This window comes from Podarcis bocagei (assembly GCF_964188305.1).
Source record: "Podarcis bocagei genome assembly, chromosome: 10".
NCBI lineage: Eukaryota > Metazoa > Chordata > Lepidosauria > Squamata > Lacertidae > Podarcis > Podarcis bocagei.
Genome location: NC_138135.1, coordinates 8,965,432 through 8,989,676, shown reverse-complemented (window position 1 = coordinate 8,989,676; position 24,245 = coordinate 8,965,432). Strand labels below are relative to the sequence as shown.

The window sequence follows — 24,245 nt, the reverse complement described above, 5'->3', positions numbered from 1 at the left end:
AGGCCTTCCAAACATCGGAAAGAGGCAAGCCTCCAGGAAAAAGGAAATTATGCAGTAGGCAGATGTAGCCTCTTACAAACTGGTGCATGGGTTATAATCAGGAGGACTCTCTCCGCTACCTTCCTATTCTACACAATCTAGAAATATTTGCTGAGAGACCTAGTCTGTGATGACGGTGTACCAGCCAGACGTAGTGAGAAGCAGCTTTGGCTATTAGAAAGCCCAATTTCAGGTTCATCCAAGAACAAGCAAGGGCGACTTTCTAATAGAGCGGCTGATGATTTGCCAAAGGTATTTTGCTGCACAGCTCAGCGGAGGAAATTGCAAATGCTCGCGCATCCAAAACCCTAACAAGCCAATCTTCCCCCTTGATTGCCACTTGCTCCTACGCCTAACAGAGTGAACTGTGAACACTGATGCAATGAACATCCTCATAAATTGCCGCTGATGAAAAACAAATTTGATGATTACGGCTGGGCAATAAGCGGCCTGAATTGTGTTTATTACTGCCTCCTCCTCCACCCCCGGCTCAGTTGGATAGATGAAAGCAGCAAGAGACGGGAGGAAGGCAAAACATGGCCCCGCGATCACAGTTATTAAGCCCGCCTCTGCGCACTGGGGGTCTGGATGTGGACATCCACGTTCACATCTCTGCTCAGCCATAAAAGCTTATTGCGAGCCAATTACATACAAGACAGGGGCTCTGTGATTTTATCTCCCAATGTTTCTCTCTTTCCCTAAAAGCTGCTACTTGGGTGAGGGCCACAGGATAGGGGACACCCCCCCCCCAATTCCATTATGCAGCTCACATCCACGCACAGTGCCAATTTGCCATGATTCTGTTTGAATCTCCTGCACCTTGCATTGCTTGGCCCCGGATGCATGTGGCCTGATAGAAATCACTATCTCTGGCTCACTAGCTTGCTTCAAAGGATGCTTGCAAAGGCAGAATAAGAGACAAGGAGTTTGGCATGTTGCTTTTGTTCTCAGCCATCTGAAGCAGAAGGAAGGGATGAGGAAGCACTTGTTATCCCAGTTGACTCATGTATACACATATATACATGTACCTGTATCTTACTTGCAAGTTCACAGTGCTACTCTTTTGGTGGTGAGGGGGAAGTTTTTGCTGGAGACAATTGCACACCACAGACATTGTTGGGATGTGCACGATTATTTTAGGCGCACCCACTTCACCTTACTTAATTGGGTGAAATGAGCACAATCAAAACAGTAAATCCCAATATTATCTTGCTTGCTTAGGGGAGTTAGCGAGAAAACATGCAGTTACAGTGATTAAAAATATTTGGTCCCCAAAAATGGCTTGCAGAGAGTAAAAATTGGTTTTGAGGCTTGAACAGAAATATGAAAAAGTAAGCTAGTTAGTTGATATAAATAGCTAGAGTTCGAACTAATGTTTCAGGCAGAAGGGAAATAAGGTAGCAAGGAGGAGGAAGACACCAATAATTACCTCTCCCAAGAAGGGGAGGACAAAGAGAAGCAACCTCCTTGGTTTCACCATGGATGCCTGGTCACAACTCAGTGCATGCTTCCTAGCACTGAGGAGTTGATTTGGCTGGTAGAAGAGATCCAGACAATAATGTAGAATTGGTTTTAACTGTCTTTGCTCCCTGTTACAGACTACAACCAGCCTAATAAGGCTTTCCCCCAGTCTTGCCACAATTTTCAGAGAAAGAGAGGCTTGCTTAAGGCCACTCAGACTTAGGTTTGGACCCCTTTTGCCATCTTCTGCCTCGCCCTGCTCACCTGCAACTCAACAGCTCTCAAATCTCTCAATCAAAAGTGGATTTTAATTGGCCACTTCACAAAGCAAGGACGCCCAAAGCCTTGGGGGGGGGGCAAAGAACACAACACACAAAAGGCACTTGTGTGTTTTGTGTCTACATATGGGGAGCAAGAGAGAGCAGCTACCTCCACCCTGTTCCTTAGCCTGTGTGATTTGATACTCTGTCTACCCCGAAATTAAAGCCTACTGAGATCTTAATAAGGAACAGCCTGTGAGAGAGATTGGAAAATTATTTAGATATAGATAATTAGGACTTGAGACTGCAGCAGCAGCAGCAGCAGCGGAGGAACCGATAGAAGCTTCTGCTCTGATTCTGCTTGTCAGCTTTTGAGTATGGAGCAGCCACTAATTACAATTCTGTCAAACTGAATTGGCTTTACTTTGCTGTATATGTATACACCCACCCCCCAATATTTTACAGATCATGCACTGAGCATTAAATTTCGAGAGAGAGAGAGAGATCCAGATTGTAGCTTTGCAACCCAGCTCGGTCACTTTAAAAGAGCCAATGTGGTTCAAAGTGTGTGTGTTCAGCTGAGACCAGGAAGACCCAAGTTTGCTTGTTTGTTTTTATTTTTATTTTATACTACCCATTAGCAATAAGTTCAAATCCCCACTCAGCTTACCCTGCTACTGAGCTATGGCCCATCCTTCCCTAAACAAAGGATAGGAGACAGCTTCCATGTCCTGCTTCTGTGATTCCAGAGATAGGGTTGCCATATTTTATATTTATATTTTATATTTTGTTTTTATTTTAGTAGGTCTGGGGTAGGAAATACTTCAAGAAACCTGCCTGGGGTGGCCAAGCGGAGTCTCTGGCCACCGCAGGCCACAACTGCAAACAAAAGGTCTTCGCTTATTTATTTGGAGATACTTTTGGATTCTGTTTTTTAAAAGGAACCGGTCTTTGGGCGGGTGCCAGCTTAAGTTTTTAGAAGGGGCTATTTTGCCCGCTATTCTCCTGCACCTTCTCTGAGTCTTTTTTTTTTTTAAAGAACCCTTTTCCTGCGGCAGTGGCGACGCATCCAGCATCCGAAATGCATATGGCTAATGTGATCAAAATGGAGAGCCATTGCGGCGAGGTGCCGTCAAGGAGCCATTCTGCTGAAGATGAGCAAAGTGCCAGCCATTCCCACCATGCCAAAGTGGAGCAGATGGCGGTGGCTGCTGCTTCTTTTTTCCAGCCCTGAAGTTTTTAATAATCCCTTCTTTTGGCTGAACCCTTGTGAATCCCAGTGGAAGGGGCAGGCATTTTCCAGATGGTGGGAAATAAACTCTGGAACACTTCAGTGCGGAGAACTCATTAACCTAGGCTGGAGTGGTGCCAATTTGCACAGAAGTTCATGGAAGCCGCCCTGGCACCAGCCCGTCTCTTCCGTGAGCTCCCACCAAGTCAGCAGCTCAAGTCTTCCACGGACGGTTTGCCAGCCTAGCCGTTAATTTGATTACGGGTGGTGCTTTTTGCACAGGGAGCCTGGCTTCTCCAGCTGAATTCTCAACAGGATTTTAAGAACGCTTATCCCCGTGGCTGTGCCTAGGCTTGGAACTGAAATTCTTATCAGCTAAACAGTCAGGTGCATCCCCTATCAACTTTATTTGAGAAGAGCAAACCAATACAATTTGCTATCATATATAAACACGCGCAATGATCTCAATTCTCGGAGTGCCAAATCTTATACAGCCATAACTGCACCATCCAAACACAAGGACAAGGTATCTGTGAGCTCAAGGGAACCCCATGGTGTGATAAATAAAAACAAAGCCTGAGCATGCTCAGTGGACACAGAAATGCTGAGTGACGGGGGGTGGAGTGGAGGAATTTAATATCTTAAACAGGAGCATCCCACACTGCAAGGTTTTGCTACAGCTCCCATCCCTCCAGGTTGGTTAGTATTTCCTCCCATTCCTTATCACAGTAGCTTAAAAGGTAAAAGGACCCCTGACCATTAGGTCCAGTCGTGGCCGACTCTGGGGTTGCGGCACTCATCTCGCTTTATTGGCCGAGGGAGCCGGTATACAGCTTCCAGGTCATGTGGCCAGCATGACTAAGCCGTTTCTGGCAAACCAGAGCAGCGCACGGAAACACCGTTTACCTTTCCGCCAGAGCGGTACCTATTTATTTACTTGCACTTTGATGTGCTTTCGAACTGCTAGGTTGGCAGGAGCAGGGACTGAGCAACAGGAGCTCACCCCGTCGTGGGGATTCGAACCGCCGACCTTCTGATCGGCAAGCCCTAGGCTCTGTGGTTTAACCCACAGCGCCACCCGTAGCTTAACAGACTCAAAATAGTCAAAACAGTAAGTGAACCCATAGCCCCATCAATTAAAATTGGCTCCTTCTACCACCAATTCAGACAATTGGGTGTGCATTGGATTAATACCAGCCACATAGTAAACACAGCACATATTAATGTATATGCCTGGCATATGCTCCTAATTAAGATGACTAACTTCCTTTAAACTGCATCCTTCGTATTTCAAAATAGTAGCAACAGTGAATGGAAGTGAGATCAAGGGGGCTCAGATCACAGCTCCCCCCACTGCAAAGCTGACGTAAACCAGTGACTCACAACCTTGCATGCCATGTGGGTTGTGAGAATCGGCTAGTGCAGTCCAGTGGTTAGAATGTCAGACAGGGACTTGGGAGGCCAGGGTTCAAAACTCCACCCAGCCACAAAGCTCACCGAGTGCATAGCTGTCAACGTTTCCCTTTTTTTAAAGGGAAATGCCCTTATTCCGAATAGGATTCCTCGCAAGAAAAAGGAAAAGTTGACAGCTATGCCCGAGTGGCCTTGGTACAGTCACTGCCTCTCAGCCTCACAGGGTTGCTGCGAGGATTAAATCGAGAGAGGGAGAAGTGTGTACACTACCTTCAGTTTCCGGGAAGAAAGGTGGTGTAATTAATTAATTTATTGGTTAATAAGGAGGACTGTCCAAGACCACCATCACCCTCCTTCAGTGGGACTCTGATAAAATGATACTCAGTGAAAAATATGGAGGCCCCTGTCTCTGCATGCGGCTGACTCAAGCTAAAAATTTGGTATCTTCCTTGCCTTTAATCTGCTGCTTTCTTAATATTCCCCAGGTACTTTGACGCAACCCAGGCTTCACTTTAATGTCTGCTTCCCCCCTTTCAAATGGGCTTAAAGAGGTATACGTAATGTGGTTTCAATTTATTTTATCATGGCTTCTTTCTGTAATTTGTCCCAAGTGCTTGTTAGCTAGGGCTGTATGATTATAAATAACATTATTATGATCATAGCATATTCTAATTGTTCTCTTTGCTTTAGCTAATGGAGAAGAGGGAGAATTACTTTATTCCCCGAGCGCATTGAATTATATTTAATTCAACAAAGTTTTCTATCAAGAAATCGGTTATGGACAATTATTGTTTCCCAACCTATCCCAGTCGGGATTATACACACATGTATCATCGGCGCTTGATGATTGCAGACTCACATGGATGATCAGTCATCTTGAACCAATACTTGAATCAAAACACATTTGTCTTTAGGAACCTGTGCTTCTGTGATATGTACTAAATAATGTATACAAAAATACATGTATATATATGTATAAAAATGCACATATTAAGAGAATGTCTCCATAAAAAGGCATCTCTTAGAGAAAATGACACACAAAAGATGCATTAGGGAGAGCTGCTTGCAAGAAGAGTCAAAACTGCATTTAAGACTGAGAAATTCACACTAAAGTGCTTATACATTTTTCACAATGAGGGTTTTTTTTTTTAAAGATGCAAATTGCTTGGGAACCGTAGAGAACGTAATTCATTTTAGATTAGAAAAATGAGAAACTAAGAGTACTGAAACTGACAGATTCATCCATTCATGCACTACTCATAGGACAGCTCCCAAAAGTTGTTGCCAGCCCAACCTGAGAAGCAGTACAGGGCCACTACAGTGGTGCCTTGGAAGTTTGACTTCCAAAAATGTTCGGAAGCTCCTGCAGCCAATAGGAAGCCATATCGGACATTTGGGTTCCAAAGAACATTCGCAAACCGGAACACTCACTGAAGGAGCGTCTCCACCCCCATCGTTCTACCCAGACACTGAGGTCCAGCTCCGAGGGCCTTCTGGCGGTTCCCTCACTGCGAGAAGTGAGGTTACAAGGAATCAGGCAGAGGGCCTTCTCGGTGGTGGCACCCGCCCTGTGGAACACCCTCCAGTCAGATGTCAAAGAGAAGAACAATTACCAGACTTTTAGAAGGCATCTGAAGGCAGCCCTGTTTATGGAAGCTTTTAATGTTTGATGCATTATTGTATTTTACCATTTTGTTGAAAGCCGTCCAGAGTGGCTGGGGAAGTATACATAATAAATTGTTGTTGTTGCAAGGGGGCAGAAGGAAGGGGGAGTCTCAATATGTGACTGGACCTCATTGTGTGCATACAATAACTCAATTGAATCCTGCCCACTGTTATTATTTTGGGAAATCCTTGGGTGCCTGAGGCAGAGAGTGCCCTCTGATACAGAGGCCCAGCTGGCCTCACCTGGAAGTTGGGCATTTTGTGTCTCCATTAGGCTTTTGGCTTTCAAAGGCCCTTTTATACCAATTGGCCTTTGTAGATCTTTAATATTTTCTTATGAGCCTGTCACTTTAATGATGATGTGCATCGTTTTTAATGGTGCTTTATATTTTAATGCTGCAAACCGCCCTGGTATTTGATGGCATGGCAGTATAGAAATACTTTTATAATTAAAATAAATATTCAAAATTGAGGGGGAACAATGATTTCTCATATACTGTGTGCTGGCTCGCTCTTAAAAAAAAAAACCCAAAACTTTTAATACCTCACCCCCTCTTTCCTTCTGAAGTTCCAGGTCCCCTCCTGATTTCCCAGAGTTCCTTGCTTAGATAGACACATATGGACGAGAAGTCTTCCTGAGGCAACATCTGAAGTAGGCAGAAGGGTGCTTAGTTGAAAAGGAGTCACTCTCATTAAGGGGCTTTCGCGTTTATTGCCGGCGAGATAATGAAAGAAAGTCGTTTGGGTGACTTTTATTGCCGTTGTTATAACATTTCCCTGAAGCAGAGAGATAAAAGTCAGCGGATGATGTCCATAAGAATTTCTTCTTCTTCTTCTTAACTGATGGGCGCAGCAATCAGAGATTATTCTGACATTATGATTGCTAGGTGGAAGGAAGAGTGAAAAGAGAGGAAGAAAGACAGCCCAAGTGCAGCAATCAACGGTCCAAAAAAGGGGGAGAAATGGAATTTGCAGCAAAGATTTGTAGATCCCCAAAGGGAAACATTTAGGGCTGACTGACAAATAACAGACGGTACTAACTACAAAAATGAGCATCAGAATCCACACATGGGAACCAGACATGGGATTTGACATGTCTCCTGAGAGTAGCTGTGGAATGTAGATTTTATTTATTACATTTTTATCATGCACTTCCTCCAGGGATTTCAGGGTAGCATATGTGGTTCTCTCTCTCACAGCAACAACAGTCCTGCGAAGTAGGTTAGCCTGAGAGTGACTGGATCAGAGTCAGCAAACTTCATGGCTGGGCCCAGTCCTCCTGCTCATCTTAAGGTAAAGGTAAAGGGACCCCTGACATTAGGTCCAGTCGTGGCCGACTCTGGGGTTGCGGCGCTCATCTCGCTTTATTGGCCGAGGGAGCTGGTGTACAGCTTCCAGGTCATGTGGCCAGCATGACTAAGCTGCTTCTGGCGAACCAGAACAGCGCATGGAAACGCCATTCACCTTCCCGCCAGAGCGGTACCTATTTATCTACTTGCACTTTGACGTGCTTTCGAACTGCTGGGTTGGCAGGAGCTGGGACAGAGCAACGGGAGCTCACCCCGTTGCGGGGATTCGAACCGCTGACCTTCTGATCGGCAAGTCCTAGGCTCTGTGGTTTAACCCACAGTGCCACCCGCGCTTAGTCTGACACTAATCACTACACGCCATACGGCTCTTCCCATCAAAGAAAAACTTGGCTCTGTAGACATACTGAAATATCAAAGCAAAGACGACTACAGAAGTCCAATCAATTTATGGAAATCAGTGCCACAAGAAATGGTGGTGCCTGCTAACATACAGGTTTAAAGGGGGATTAGATCAGTTCAGGGAGGCCAAGTATCGGTGACAGCTAATGTATTAGCTCCAGAATCAGATTCAGTGCTAGTGGCTGGGGGTAAACAACCTTAGAAGCTGATCGTTCCCACCTTTTCTCTGCAGGAAGGCAGATGCTAAGCTACAGCAACCTTTGGTCTGACTGAGGAGGGCTCCTCTTATTTAGTATGAAATTTCTTAATTAACGAAGCAAAGCCCCCACCCCAGACTGGAGATGTGCTTCTAGGAAGCAACAGCACCCTGTGAAGGAATAAAGCTGTTTTCAGCTGCTGAAAATGACTCACTGCAGAATCTGAGAAGGCTGGACGCAAATGTGGAGCGCAGAGAAATGAGGAAGAACCTGTGCCAAGTTTCTAAATGAGCAATAATGCTTAATTTGAAATGTTTGGTTTGGTCTCCGGGGCAGATTTCTATCTCACCCCCCCTTTCTCCCCAAACAGAAGCAAAGCAAGAAACTCGAGTCATTCCAGTGAGCCGTTATTTTCGGTATGCCAAAGTTTTCTGTTGTAGGACTAGCCAAATCAAGTGGCAAAGCTGGTCTTGGACAGTGGCACTTCAGGCTGAAGTAGAGGCTGGAAATTTCCACCAGGAAAAGGGTTTTAGGTCAGCGGTAGGGCCTCTGCCTGGCATGCCGAAGGTTCAGTCCTCAGCAATATCGAAAGCAACATGATGGCCAGAAACAATTACAGTATAGAAAACTTAATGGCTTTAAGCTCAGTCTCCCTGTTATCAGTATCACCTGGGGCTGGCTGTATATATTTCTCAAAAAATGTTGTTAGTAACAGTGACTAGCAAGGACAAACCTAGACAGCATCTTAAAAAGCAGAGACATCACCTTGCCAACAAAGGTTTGTATAGTTCAAGCTATGGTTTTCCCAGTAGTGATGTATGGAAGTGAGAGCTGGACCATAAAGAAGGCTGATCACCGAAGAATTGATGCTTTTGAATTCTGGTGCTGGAGGAGACTCTTGAGAGTCCCATGGACTGCGAGAAGATCAAACCTATCCATTCTGAAGGAAATCAGCCCTGAGTGCTCACTGGAAGGACAGATCCTGAAGCTGAGGCTCCAAGACTTTGGCCACCTCATGAGAAGAGAAGACTCCCTGGAAAAGACCCTGATGTTGGGAAAGATGGAGGGCACAAGGAGAAGGGGAAGACAGAGGACGAGATGGTTGGACAGTGTTCTCGAAGCTACCAACTTGAGTTTGACCAAACTGCAGGAGGCAGTGGAAGACAGGAGTACCTGGCGTGCTCTGGTCCATGGGGTCACGAAGAGTTGGACACGACTAAACGACTAAACAACAACAACAGTGACTAAATAATCGCATGAGCACTGCTCCAGAGTATTTTTCATTCTCATGTATATTATATCAGTTGGAAAAAAGATTGGGTATGTAACCTTTTTATGTTACAGTTTATAATTTCCACGCTATTTGATGTTATTGTTATGTACGTGCAGGTCATCGTTTGCATATTTTATTTTCAGTTAATGAAGAAATTATACATATTTCTACATACGTGTGTTTGTTGAACCAATTGGCTGATGAAGAACTGAACGAAACAGTGTTGTTATCTGGAAACACTGTTCAACAGAGTTCAGAGTTGGACATCAGAATTGGTCATTTGCCGATTATACAAAGCTTTACAAACTTGATATCCGCTGGGCAAAGTCTCGCACTGTGACTTATTCAAGGATTTCAGAGACTTCAGTTCGATAGTTTTGATGTTTTGCATTATTCCATAGAGTTTTCTATACTGTAATTGTTTCTGGTCATCGTGTTGCTTTCGATATTGCTGAGTCATATTTTCCAACACAGGGGTTGGTTTGTTCACTCATAGGCATCTTCTCCAGGTAGGACTGGGAAAGAGCCTCACCTGAAACCCTGGGGAGCTGCTGCCGGTCAGTGTGGACAATACAGAACTAGATGGACCCAAGGGTCTGATTCAGTATAAAGGCAGCTTCCTATCAGTCTTACCTGATAGAACAAAGAAACAGTGGGGTCACTCAGAGGAGAAGGTGGTGAAATGCAAACAGGGGACACAGAAAGGGCTGAACTCCTCAATGCCTTCTTTGCCTCAGTCTTCTCCGATAAAGAAAACAATGCCCAACCTGAAGAATTTGGAGCAAATGATTCAGCAGAGGAAACACAGCCCAGAATAACTAAGGAGATAGTACAAGAATACTTGGCTAGTTTAGATGTATTCAAGTCTCCAGGGCCAGATGAACTGCATCCAAGAGTATTAAAAGAACTGGCAAATGTGATCTCAGAACCACTGGCAGTCATCTTTGAGAATTCCTGGAGAACAGGCGAAGTCCCGGCAGACTGGAGGAGGGCAAATGTTGTCCCTATTTTCAAAAAGGGGAAAAGAGAGGACCCAAATAATTACCGCCCAGTCAGTCTGATATCAATACCAGGGAAGATTCTGGAGCAGATCATTAAGAAAACAGTCTGTGAGCACCTAGAAAGGAATGCTGTGATCACCAATAGTCAGCATGGATTTCTGAAAAATAAGTCATGTCAGACTAACCTGATCTCGTTTTTTGACAGAATTACAAGCCTGGTAGATGAAGGGAACTCAGTGGATGTAGCCTACCTTGATTTCAGTAAGGCATTTGACAAGGTGCCCCATGATATTCTTGTAAAGAAGCTGGTAAAATGCGGTCTTGACTATGCTACCACTCAGTGGATTTGTAACTGGCTGACTGACCGAACCCAAAGGGTGCTCATCAATGGTTCCTCTTCATCCTGGAGAAGAGTGACTAGTGGGGTGCCACAGGGTTCTGTCTTGGGCCCGGTCTTATTCAACATCTTTATCAACGACTTGGATGATGGACTCAAGGGCATCCTGATCAAATTTGCAGATGACACCAAACTGGGAGGGGTGGCTAACACCCCAGAGGACAGGATCACACTTCAAAATAACCTTGACAGATTAGAAAACTGGGCCAAAACAAACAAGATGAATTTTAACAGGGAGAAATGTAAAGTATTGCACTTGGGCAAAAAAAATGAGAGGCACAAATACAAGATGGGTGACACCTGGCTTGAGAGCAGTACATGTGAAAAGGATCTAGGAGTCTTGGTTGACCACAAACTTGACATGAGCCAACAGTGTGACGCGGCAGCTAAAAAAGCCAATGCAATTCTGGGCCTCATCAATAGGAGTATAGCATCTAGATCAAGGGACGTAATAGTGCCACTGTATTCTGCTCTGGTCAGACCTCACCTGGAGTACTGTGTCCAGTTCTGGGCACCACAGTTCAAGAAGGACACTGACAAACTGGAACGTGTCCAGAGGAGGGCAACCAAAATGGTCAAAGGCCTGGAAACGATGCCTTATGAGGAACGGCTAAGGGAGCTGGGCATGTTTAGCCTGGAGAAGAGGAGGTTAAGGGGTGATATGATAGCCATGTTCAAATATATAAAAGGATGTCACATAGAGGAGGGAGAAAGGTTGTTTTCTGCTGCTCCAGAGAAGCAGACACGGAGCAATGGATCCAAACTACAAGAAAGAAGATTCCACCTAAACATTAGGAAGAACTTCCTGACAGTAAGAGCTGTTTGACAGTGGAATTTGCTGCCAAGGAGTGTGGTGGAGTCTCCTACTTTGGAGGTCTTTAAGCAGAGGCTTGACAACCATATGTCAGGAGTGCTCTGATGGTGTTTACTGCTTGGCAGGGGGTTGGACTCGATGGCCCTTGTGGTCTCTTCCAACTCTATGATTCTATGATTCTATGATTCTACCTTTCATTCATTTACTCTTCACGTGTGTTTGCTGTATTTATTTATTTATTTTGTAATTAAGAAAACTGGAGCTGGAGCCAGGGTTTAGGAGGCTCACAGAAAGAGACTGCAATTTCACACACCACTTCGCACTGTGCTTTCCTACTGCCACTTGCCATTGTGAGTCGTGGCCATTGATAGACTCAACCGCTATGAATCACTAGAACCCCTTTGCAAAATCATTTGCAGCAGGGAGCTCCTGTGCAAAGAAGCCCCTCCTTTGGATCTGTCCCCCCGACTCTTCTGCCAGAGAGTTCAAATCCTAATAGAATACAATGCAACATAAGACATAAAAGAAGCTGTAAAAATGCAAGCCAAAATCAACACGAACCTTCAGTGCAGTGAATGCTGTCTCCATCTTCAGCTACAAATCCACGGACTCCTTGCGGACCAGCTGGACCTGTTTGCGGACCCCTGCTCCTTGTCCTTTGTACTCTTCTTTGTGATTTGTGTAGTGGGCGGAGGCAGGACCGGCCCACGCAGGAAGCAAGGTGAGGCGACTGCCTCAGGCGGCAGAATCCACAAGGGCAGCAGATCTCAATGTAGATTTTTATTCACCTTTAGTTTCTGATATCGATCTTCATTCCCCCACTTCTTCCTTGGGTGGGAGTGGGGCGCCATTTTATGGTACATCTCAGGTGCTAAAATGTGTTGGGCCAGCCCTGATGGGGGATGGACACTCTTACATAAAGCCAAGGAAAGCATCACAAAAACAGTGTGCAGACTTCTGGGTTCCACAGAGCTCTTCCTTAGGCTATGGGCTGTACACTGAGCCAAAGTGGGGGACAATTTGGCTGATGGTCATGCCATGAAATTTAACAAATAATAATAGATCTATGTTTATGGGGGGTTATTTCTGTTGGTTACAATGGTATGTATTGTTGTTTTTTTATATTGTAAACAGCCCCATGAACCTCATCAATATAGAAAATAAATAAGTTAAGTAAGTAAGTATGTCTCCATTTGGAAGGAGTCTTAAGGCAGAATGTGAGAGGACAAGGAGGATGTTTCTGGCTGTAGCTTAAAAACACCTTTAACTTCTAAAAATGCATGTGCTTTAATTTGGGTTTTTAGCTTATCATTGACCGAACTCAGTTCCAACCACATATAAAATGGTCTGGCCTTTTTAAAGGGAAAATAGGATTAATTAAAAAGTTAGATTGATTGATTGATTGCTTTGTTTGTTTACATACTGCTGCATTGCAGCAATATATCAATGCGGTTTACAATGGTAAAAATAAGATAAATGTGCATCTAATTAATGAAGTCATTTGGTTTGATTATAGGTTATCGAAAACAATGAACTCTGTACAGAGAAAATTTGATATTACAGAGGATCAAATATAATGTTCAATCAACTTAATCCAACTTGTGGAATATATATGTCTGTGCAGTGCTTTGTTTTTCTAAAAAAAATGTTTAGGGGTACTCTCATTTTGACTCCAGAAAAATCACCATTTTATAGTTCAAATCAGGAAAAATACAGTAAATGGACAAAAGTACAAAGATTCACAAAATGTTTAGGGGTATGCGTCCTCTGCGGCCCCTCAGAAAAAAAGCACTGTGTGTGTATATATGTATACACAAATAATAAATATATGTAATGTAATCTGAATCCTGAAATATTGTTTCAGAGGGGGGTTACATTTTATACCCCTATCTATGCTACTTTTGGTAGGGTTGTCATATTTAAAAAAGTTAAAATGTAGACACAAAAGTTGTTGAGCTTTTTCGGCAATTAAAAAAACTTTTTTCAGCTTTCGGCAAAAACAACGCAACTGACATGGGTTGCCGTGGGCTGTTTTCCCAATTTCCTTCTGGACACAAATGCCGGATTCCATGTGTGTCCAGGAAATTCTGGGCGTTTGGGCAGCCCTACATTTGGGGTGTTGTTGTTCTTTGTAACATAGTTTTTATTCAATTTAACAGGATAGCATTGAGATATATCTCTGCTTACATCAGAGCCTATGACATGCAACAGTTAGGTGGAATAAAAATAGCAAAGCAATGATAACATTCAGATAAACATTTCTGAATACCAAAAATGTTTCAAAGTGTAAATATGCCAAAATTATTAGTTATTACAGATAGGAAATGATGTATCCGCATTACTTTTGTAGTACAGCTTAGTGTGGTAAATTAACAATAAGAATTAAAAGAGTGGGGTGAATTCGTTACTTCTGGTCCTATTTTAAACGTTTGTAAATCCTTTATAATCTAATGGCTTTTATTCTTCCTGTAAACCTCGTCGAGGTTTCCACTGCAATCGAGCGGTTGATTTTGTGTGTGTGTGGAAATAAATAAGGAACCATTTAGAGATATAAGTTTCGTGGCAGTAAATAAATAAGCCACCATTTCGAAACCCGCGCGCTCATTTCTTTTCTGACAGGCCGAACTACACTTCCCGCGATGCACCGCGCGCGGGCTTCCCGGGCGCCGTTTTCGCGCGAGGAAAGCGACTACAACTCCCGGCGGGCCTTGCGCCGCTCCCCCTTTTCCGCCTCGTTGCCGGGCAACGGCAGGGAAACAAGATGGCGTCTCCCAGGCGGCCTCTTTTCCCCTGAGAGAAAGAGAGACCGAGACCCCCACGAAGGACCCCCTTGGCCGACATGCATTCCCGCTCGGCTTTCTACGGACGCAGCGCCATCCGGAGCGCGCCCAGCGGCGATGACGCCCGGTCGGGCGGGCTGCGCTCCTGGGCGACCTCGCCGTCCTTCACCTTCTCGCTCCTCCTCAGCCGCTTCGACGAGCGCTCCCCCGGGGGCATCGCCACCGACGGCCTGGAAGGCAACGCCACGTTCAACCAGGAGGACGAGGAGGAGCTCGCCGTCGAGGAAGAGGAGTCCACCGAGTCCGAACCGGAGCCCGAGCCCATGGAGGTGGGTGCAGGGGGGGGTGGTTCGCCGCCCCTAACCTGGGTTGGCATCTCTGTCTATAAAGGGAGCGGGGCGCTACTCGGCGAACTACGGGCACGGGTTCGTTTGGGGAGGGCGCCCCTATAAGGAGAATTACGGAGCGCACGACCCTTCTTTCCGCGGGGAGGTGGGCGGAGTCGACGTGCTATTTGGATAATTACGGGAACGGTGACCCCGCACCTATAGGGAGAAATACGGGAGCGCCCCTCTGGGGAGGCGCGCCTAGAGGGAGAAATACGGGAGTGCCCCTCTGGGGAGGCGCACCCAGAGGGAGAAATACGGGAGGCTTATTTGCATGGTGTAGTGGAAGGGTTCGCGCTACTCGAATGATTACGGGAAGTTTGGGGGTGAGGGGGGGGCTCGCGTGCCCGGCCGTCCTTTGTAATAATAATAATAATAATAATACTACTACTAATAATAATAATAATAATAATAATAATAATAATAATAATAATAATAATAATAATTTATTATTTATACCCCGCCCATCTGGCTGAGTTTCCCCATCCACTCTGGGCGGCTTCCAATAGAGTGTTAAAAACAATACAGCATTTGTTTATTTATTTACTCCATAACATTTGTTTTGTTTTTTTTTTAATTTTTATTGGTTTTTCCACTTTTATAAAGACAAAACACACACAAAAAAGACACAAGACAAGAACATGTATAAATTCAGAAAATCCTAGTTTCCTAACCCTATTCCCTGACTTCCCCCCACCCCCCCTCATGCATCCCAATTCCCAAAATTTTGTCAGCAAATTGGTGTTTCTCCTCTTAACCATCTTATAACCTTTTTTTTATAAAGAAATATAGATTTTTCCTAAGTTGGACTCAAGTTCTCTTCCATCGATTTCTCATTTTGTCTTAATTAAAAATCATTTTAACTAAACCTAAAAGTCTTGAGTGTTTTTAAGATTCTCTTCTTCCCTCCCTCCCATCCCCGGTTTTTGTCCCTTCCCAATACATATCCAGAATAGCAGTTCTTAGCCTGGGTTCCTCACGTCCGAGGCTTTCAAGTCTCTTTCAGTCCCTCTCCGCCGGTCTTGTTGGTAGTCCTTTATGTCAGTCATCAAGTCTAGAAAAAGTTCTTTCGCCGTCAAACCATATTCTCTTCCCACAAGGACATCTGAAAGCCACTGCTGAAGAATTTCCACAAATCCTGCATCTTCAAAGTCAAAGTCAGAATGGAGGCCCCAATCATATTTCTTTGTTTTAAGTTCCTGTATTCCATAAACTCCCGGGACCTCCTCCTTCATCTTCTTCATCTTTCGCAGACTTGTGGTAGATGTAATCCAAAAATCTCCTTGCTTGTATTCCACAGATGTCGGCTTTTGGTTGTTACTTCCCAGCTTTACTTTCTCTTTTTCTTGTTTAGTCTCTTCCACCTCTTCAGATATCAGTTCCCATTCAGCTGTGGATTCTTTCTCATTCAGGTCCTCAATACATACAGCAGAGCTGCCTGTTCCAGAAGTCAAGGTCATAAGTTGTTTATTCATGGCCAAGCTCTGCTCTTGTAGAGTTCCCACCAATTGAAACATCCTTTCGATTTCCACTAGTAACTTTCCATCCACAGCCATTGTAGCCATTGTAGTTTCACAGAGTTCCCCCTAGGGGGAATCTGGTTACTTATTAGTCTTTTCTCCAACAATCCTTTAACTTATTTTTATTACTTTGTTTCCAACAATCTTGTTTCAATTGTAACTCTTAGTCCAGAGGGAACTTAAATAGCAATTTTTCCACTCTAAACTGCCCGTTTGACAGCTTTGACAGCTGTCAAACTCCGCAGCTCTTACACAGGCACAGAGACAGGACGCTCCCGGGCCCGGGAGGGGGGGTTGTTTAAAGCAAAAAGAAGGCTTCCCAGTCTCCACTCTCCAGCTCAAAATTTCTTTTAGCTAAATCTTGGAAGTTAGTGTCCTTTTTAACTCACCCCTCCAAGGGTAAGCTCTCCAGCTTAGCACTTTGTCGTTGCTTAGATCGTCTGCAGGGGGGGGTGCGGACTTCCTTTTAGCACACCCCCCGGTCGTCTCCAATTCAGGGTAGTATTTTTAAGATCCAATTCCGTCTTACTCACGGGTTCTTTCTTTTCAGTCCAAATTTCAAGGAAGGAAGTCAGCGCTCTTCGGTCATGGCTCGCGGCTTCACTCCACCGAGGTAGCGATCGACTCTCAGTGCCACGCCACCCTCCGTATCCTCTCCGCAGCCTTTAAAAAGGCTCTTCGTGGATCGGGGGGGCGCTTAAGGCACCCGCCGAGTCTTCAGTCCGCAGGCTTCCGCGCCTGCAGTTTTTAAGGGTCCCCGCGTCGCCGGCGCGGCAAAGACCCGTCCTCGGTTGAGCCGATTCCCTCCGCAGCTCGGAGGGAATCCGCCATTTCCGAATCGCGCCAACCCGGAAGTCTACTCCATAACATTTGTATGCCGCGTTTGCAAAGCAATTTACAAAAAAAAGCAGAAACCCCCTGGGTAGTGCCGGGAGAAATCTTAGAGAGCTGCTGCCAGTCTGTGTAGAAAACACTGAGCTAGATGGACCAATTTGAAGCTTTCTAAGGCAGCTTCTCCTCCTGATCCCATTTGGGGGAAGAGCCCATGTATCTCAGGGGGTAGAAACATAGAGTTGGAAAGGGGCTGCTGGGAGGAGTGCAGAGAGAAGAAACGCCACAGTGCGTCTGTAGCAGCACAACCAGACGTCTTCATCCGCCCCAGCTGCAACAAAACATGTCTCTCCCATATATGTCTCTGCAGCCACAGCAGACGCTGTAACTGTCCATGGTCTGAGTTTGACTTCACCCCCAAAGGCGCACTCTTCCATTGCCAATCAGGGTTGGAAGGGACCACAAGGGTCATCCTGTCCACCCCCCTGCAATACAGGAATCTTTTGGCCAACACGGGGCTCAAACCCACAACCCTGAGATTAAGAGTCTCATGCTCTACCCACTCAGCTTTCCCAGGCTTTGCAGGCAGAAGGTCCCAGGTTCATTCCCTGGCAGCATCGCCCAGCAGGACTGGGGAAGAGCCGTGTCTGGAACTCTGGAGAGCCGCTCAGTTTAAGACAGTTTCCCGTGTTTCTGTTTGGGAAGAGCCATAGCTCAGTGGTTGAGCACCTGTTTGGCATGCAGAAGGCTCCAGTTTCTGTCCACAATTGCATCTCCAGGTAGGACTGGGAATGGCTGCGCTGCCAGGGACCCCAGAGAGCCACTGATCTAGATGGAGCACTGATCTGGCCTCAATAATAATAATAATAATAATAATAATAATAATAATAATAATAATAATATATTACTACCCCGCCCATCTGGCTGGGTTTCCCCAGCCACTCTGGGCTGCTTCCAACAGAAGATTAAAAATACATTTATTGCGGCTTTCTATTTGTTTTTACTGTTTAATACAATTGTTAAGTTAACCACTAATGCTTATATAAAACGAAACATTCATTCTCACGAGGATTGCCAGATGGAGCCTGCACCTGTCGGTATGCTAAGGTATCCTACCTCTACACTGAAGGCTTCAGGCAAAGACCTAGTAATGCCAGTATAGCTCTTGTTTCATGTGTTACATCATCCAGCTGCATCCCAGGGCCCCAGAAGAGGCAAGGCGGATGGTTACTGGAAGCAGGATTTTATTGAGCAAGGAGCATCTGTGTGGCAAAGTGATGTTCTTAGTGTACCAACCACTTTTGTGCTGTTGCACCTACCTAAATGTGTGGAAATGATCAACGACTTGGTGAGGGATTCCTGAGGCCTCGTGCCATCCATTCTGATCTAACGCTTTTATTATATAAATAAGATGACCTACTAATTATCATAGATAAGAATAAAATAATTGCTACCCTCCCAGTTTCTGAGTTGTAGCCCAGTGATGGCAACATTCCCTAGTAAAGGCTGCAACCTCACCTCACCCCTGGCATTGGATCGTCTTCTCTCCTGGGCTGCAGCTCATCACTTTTGCCTGGTCGGTGACCTTACAAGCCAGTGCTGAGGCTGCTGTGTGCCTCACTTGGAAAACAGTGTTAGAAACCCAGATATATAAGCTAATTGCCAAATGGCAGGTTTGCCGAAAATGGAAATGGGCTCCTGACGCTTCTAGTCTGTAGCCCTCTGTTTATTTTGCACTGATTGAGCGAAGGTATTTGTCATGTTCCTCTGGGGAAAGGACCCAGCTGGAGCCCTAATCTTCTCTCACAGTTGGGCATACCTCTTTAGGGAGGTTGTCCAGCTTTGATTATTTTAGCCCAACCAAAACTCTGCCTTTCTCTCTCTCAGGAGGAATTTGATGGTGTGCTGACTGAAGAAATGACTGCTGAAGCCCTGCAAAAATTGGGGCGTTCAGCCCCAGGTACAGAACATGTCTACCTCGATCTGTCACTTTCGGTGAGTTAATGGCAAATAGTTTTGCGGTCAAGCTACATCCTCTCCCATTTGAATCCTTAACTTGGCCTTATTGGCTGGACTGATGACCTTTTGTTTGAGTTCATGATCATGTGCTTCTAGCCCTATCGAATATGTGATATTTGAGGCATTAGGTCTGATGCTTCATTAAGAAATCCCCTCTGCCCACTAGAACTCTGCTGCTGCAAAGGATCAATGTTACTTGAAACTGTTATGATTTTGAAATGATTGCATGGTAGGGTGGGAAGAGTGTCCAACCTTGTCCCAAACACAGGGATTTGGTTGCTTTGAGGCGTTTTATAGGAAGCAGTTCATAAGTGGAATGAGTTAAATAACTAGGAAATGTTTTTCCCAGCTGCATAAAACAATAATTGTTTTTCAGTGTTTCAGTCTGACACATGACAATGAGAGATTTGCATTGGCTCCCAGTACATTTCTGAGCACAATTCAAAGTGTTGATGCTGACCTTGAAAGCCCTAAACAGCCTTGGCTCAGTATACCTGAAGGAGCATCTCCACACCCATCGTCCAGCCCGGACGCCGAGGTCCAGCGCCGAGGGCCTTCTGGTGGTTCCCTCACTGCGAGAAGTGAGGTTACAGGGAACCAGGCAGAGGGCCTTCTTGGTAGTGGCGCCCACCCTGTGGAACGCCCTCCCTTCAGATGTGAGGGAAATAAGCAGCTATCTTATTTTTGAAAGACATCTGAAGGCAGCCCTGTTTAGGGAAGTTTTTAATATTTAATGCTGTCTTGTTTTTAACACTCGATTGGGAGCTGCCCAGAGTGGCTGGGGAAACTTAGCCAGATGGGCGGGGTATAAATAATAAATTATTAGAAGTACTACTACTACTACTACTACTAGTATCTCATTCAGCAGCCTCATTATTTATTATTATGCTGTGTGCTTTGGTTTTTTGTAAACTGTCATATGAAGGCAGGGCACCCCCAAATGGCAAGTGAGAATTCTTAAATAAATGATGCCAAGCTGATTCCAGATCAAATGGAGAATGTAACAGAGGAGCCTGCTTCCTCAGGCCAGTAGTGAATTTGATCCATCACCCTGTTCTCCCAGTGGCCAACCAGATGCCTCTGGGAAACCCACAAGCAGGGGATGCTCTCAGTAGCCCTCTCTTGATCATCACCACCATCATCATATTTATACGCCGCCCATCTGATTGGGTCACCCTAGCCACTCTGGGCAGCTTCTATCATATACAGAAACATAACAAAACATCAAACATAAAAAACTTCCAGGTACCTTTTAAAGGTTGTATAGTTACTTATCTTATAATTTCTCTTACTCTTGATCCCCATCCGCTAGTGTTCAGAGGCATACTGCCTCTTGAAAGGTAAAGGGACCCCTGACCATTAGGTTCAGTCATGGCCGACTCTGGGGTTGTGGCGCTCATCTCGCTTTACTGGCCGAGGGAGCCGGCGTACAGCTTCCGGGTCATGTGGCCAGCATGACTAAGCCGCTTCTGGCGAACCAGAGCAGTGCACGGAAATGCCGTTTACCTTCCCACCGAAGTGGTACCTATTTATCTACTTGCACTATGACGTGCTTTCAAACTGCTAGGTTGGCAGGAGCAGGGACCAAGCAACATGAGCTCACCCCATTGCGGGTATTTGAACTGCCGACCTTCTGATCGGCAAGCCCCAGGCTCTGTGGTTTAACCCACAGTGCCACCCATGTCATACTGCCTCTTAGGGTAGAGGTAATGTATTCTTTGGGTAGGGAGGAGAGGGGGAGGGAGACAAGCAAAGGCAGCACCAGGACCTGCTACAGTGGGGGTGGTGGTTTGGGGTTTTGAGCACATTGTTTTGGAGGTATCTGTTGTGTTTGGTAACTGTTGTCAGCCGCTTTGAGGACTCCGGTTGAAAAGGAAGGATGCAAATAGAAGTTCACAGAAGTTGACTCTCCTGTACAAGGAAACCTCTTCCCATAAGACATGGACTGGAGTGTCTGCATCTGGTGTAGGGTCATGGAGACAAGTTGGGGATTCTGTTGGTGTATCCCGGCTCCCCATACCTGGACACAGACATGCTCCCTTATACCGTATGTTAGTGGAACTTGAACATTAGGTTGTTAATTTGCCCCAGTGGGTTGAGAGGATGGTGACCAAATGGGACTTGAGGGGATGAATTTTTTTCGGAAAGACTTTAGGGGGTTAACGAAGAACCTCATTTTCAGAACTTGAAAGAGAAGGCAAGTGCAGGGTTACACATGCTAACTCCTTTCCCCCGTTTTCTTCCCACAGGACCGCAAATTAAGTGACATTAGCATTCTCTGCAGATACGTCCACATTGAGAAGCTAGATCTTTCTTACAATAAAATTGATGGTACGTAGTTGCCACTTTTGTAAGTCTCTTGGCCGTAAAGCTCTTTCGGGTATAAGGAAATCAAGAAGAAAGGAGGAGAAAACAATGAGAAAGATAACATTACAATGTGGCTTGAAATGAAAATAAGAGTGGTCCCTGCAAAGGATGTAAGGAGGGGTGGGAGAGGTCCTGAGCACTTAAGAGGGGATGGTGTGTACAGAGGCCTGTGAGTGTGCAGGAAACCTGCAAGGTATGGAATCTGCCAATTGTGGAATTGGCTGCAAAGTTCAACTCCCTAAGAATCTCAGCCTCCTTTTTAAAAGGAAAGGAAGAAGTTTCTAGATCATATTTTTTGCAAAGACAAACTTACGCGCATGTGGACAGCATTTTGTGAAATAAACCAGAATTGCTGAATAACACTTCCAGCTGTCATCAAGTAGTGTTTTTGAGATCCTTGTCCCTCCCTGCCCCACCACCTCATGGTTAGCAGAGCAGGAACATGTATAATGGTGAAAAGCCACAGGATAACTTATGCAAAATGAAGAAAATCCTGCAAATTGACTCATTTTGCATATGTATCCTGGGCGTATGACATTGTTCTATTAATAGCAGAGTAGGTATGTTTTCATAGCTCTGAGTCCACACAGACCTTACATCCAATTTCTGCACTCCATGTATTTTTCTTACTTCTACCCCCTGCCCCGTGTTCTTTCGTTTCCAGATATTTCATGTGTGAGTTACATGCCTTACTTGTTGGACCTGAACGTTTCCCATAATGAACTAACCACATACTTTGACTTCAAACCACCCAAGAATCTTCAAGTAAGAATTTTGTGGGTTCTGTTTGAGTTCAGGTCTCCTCAGTGCAGCTGGCTAGCCAACCAGATTCTAAGCAAGTAAGGAAAGGAATGATTTCATTTGCCATTTCTTGGAAATCTTCAGCCAATTGAGCCTGTATGGAGTTGAGCCTCCAGTTTTCTCTGATCTTCCTTGCAGCACCAATGATCTTGTTCTGCCTCTGGTCCCCCTGTAAGGTTTTCCCTTGAATCACTTAGTTGTCCAGTGCAATTTTAAGCCAACGTGGCAAAGGTATTTTTAGATTCAAAATGTGTCGGGAGCAAACAATGCCATCTTTAGAGGCAGTTGTGATCCAAAATTTCTTTGGGTCCTCAAGCTGGTATATTAATAGAGAGCAGAGAAGATGGACACAGAGCATGGAGGCATATAAAAGAAATGAAACTGATGTCGAGATAGTGGTGATCTTGTGGCAACGGTCTTTAGTAGCTGAAATTGGCAGGAAAAGGTGCTCTGTTTGTTCTCTTCCCTCAGGGGTTCCTTTCAGAACCTGTCACGGCATGGAGAACTCTGTGTGTGTTTATTGGTGCTCCAGTATGCATTCTGAAGCTTCTGATTCAACATAGACGTGTGCAAGTGGAGCAAAACAGTGCTAGAAAATTTCCAAAGTGCTGTTTTGCAAAATATTTTTGTTGTCTCTGAACAGGCCTTGTTACTAAGCCCCCAGAAGTTGCTAGTCTGCAAAGAAATTGCTGCTAGCAGCCTAGTGAACGGATTTCCAGGTTGGAAGAAGGACAGCTGTTGTTAAGCTTCCTCTGCTGCCTTTTTTCTTCCCCATGGTCATTCTTCTCATCTCTTCCCCATCCCTTTTACAAGGCTGTGGTATAGGAAAGGATCCCTTTTCTTCCTTTCCTGTACATGCTCCAGGCATAACCACTGCCTTCTTTTGCCCAGGGTGCTTCTGGGTCCTGTAACGGGTGCGTTTGGAGCTGCATCGGGCAGCACTTTGGCACTGGAGCCAACTGGGCTGCCCTGTGCAAAGACAGACAGAACATGCTGCTTTGCCAGCCCTGTCAGCTAACTGGCTGGTGAAGCCGAGCAGCCTCTCTCCACTTTGTCAGCCGGATTCCTCAGTGGCTGTAAAGCAGTGGTGGAGCCTGATCAACTTCTGTACCAGCCACAGGGGAAGTGATGCCACTTCCATAATCCACTGCCAGCACAGAAGCAAGTCAGGCTGGTAAAGCCAAGCGCTCTTCCCCCAATTTGCAAGCCTGATCGTTCACCTACAGGCAGTTTCACACATACGTCTGCTAAAGCCAATGGCGACCAAGCAAGTGGTTAAATGCAGGCAGTTCTAAACCCATGCACACCCCATGTTTGTGCTCCAGTCGTGTGTCCAATTCGAACAGAAGACCTTTTGGTTCCGCAGAAACAACAAACATGCAAATTATAGACCCTATGATGGTATCTTTATGTATTCTCTCCACCCACCCCACCTCCAGGTAGCAGATTTTTCTCACAACAAGATCCAAGCGATGCAAGATCTTTCTGCCTACCAGTCACTTAAGAAGCTCATACTTGATGGTATCCTTTTGGGAGTGAAAGAGAAATTCTGGAGAGAAGTGGGATACGACAGGGTGTTGGAAGATCAACCCTGGGGGCTTTTAAACAAACACACAAATCTTCATTCTGTGATCGAGTTTGGTCCAGGATGCAATTTAATGTTGATTTTGTTTTCATCGGTGGGTTGCCCTGTCCAGAAGGCTGGAATATGGTTTCCATGTGTGTGGTGGTTGTTGTTGTTGTTTTCAAAAATCCATACCAAAAGATGGAATGATAGCGCATCATATGCTAAATGCATTTTTCTAATTTTACTCCAGTAAAATGCAACAACAAAGGCAACAAGATTGCAATATTCTTCTTGTATATATTCAGTGCAAGAGAAATCGTGGTGAGTTGAAATGTATCTCTCTTGAATTACCCAGATAGTGAGCCTGGCCAGCTGAAGTTTCCTTTGGGGTGATATTGTTGTGCCCTTGGATAAGCTGGATATCTGGGGTCGGGGTGCCTTGCTTTAGTGGGAGGTCTCCCAAAAAGATAATTCTGGATTGGGCCTTTCAGACTCATGTACTATCCTAATCTGT

At 45.2% G+C, this 24,245-nt stretch overlaps 1 protein-coding gene across 2 annotated transcripts in view; it reads left to right on the top strand.

The window, feature by feature from the left end:
• Positions 1 to 14,179: 14,179 nt before the first annotated feature.
• The window catches only part of LRGUK (leucine rich repeats and guanylate kinase domain containing), a 54,496-nt gene continuing 44,430 nt past the window's right edge, over positions 14,180 to 24,245 (top strand). Inside the window, exons 1-5 of one of the 2 annotated variants that reach the window (XM_081209930.1) lie at positions 14,180 to 14,569; positions 18,865 to 18,972; positions 21,246 to 21,327; positions 22,028 to 22,128; positions 23,604 to 23,685. In XM_081209930.1, the coding sequence (XP_081066056.1) occupies positions 14,300 to 14,569; positions 18,865 to 18,972; positions 21,246 to 21,327; positions 22,028 to 22,128; positions 23,604 to 23,685 (643 nt within the window). In that variant the 5' untranslated portion in view covers positions 14,180 to 14,299. The remainder of the gene's footprint in view (positions 14,570 to 18,864; positions 18,973 to 21,245; positions 21,328 to 22,027; positions 22,129 to 23,603; positions 23,686 to 24,245) is intronic. The other variant, XM_081209931.1, reaches the window with a different exon arrangement.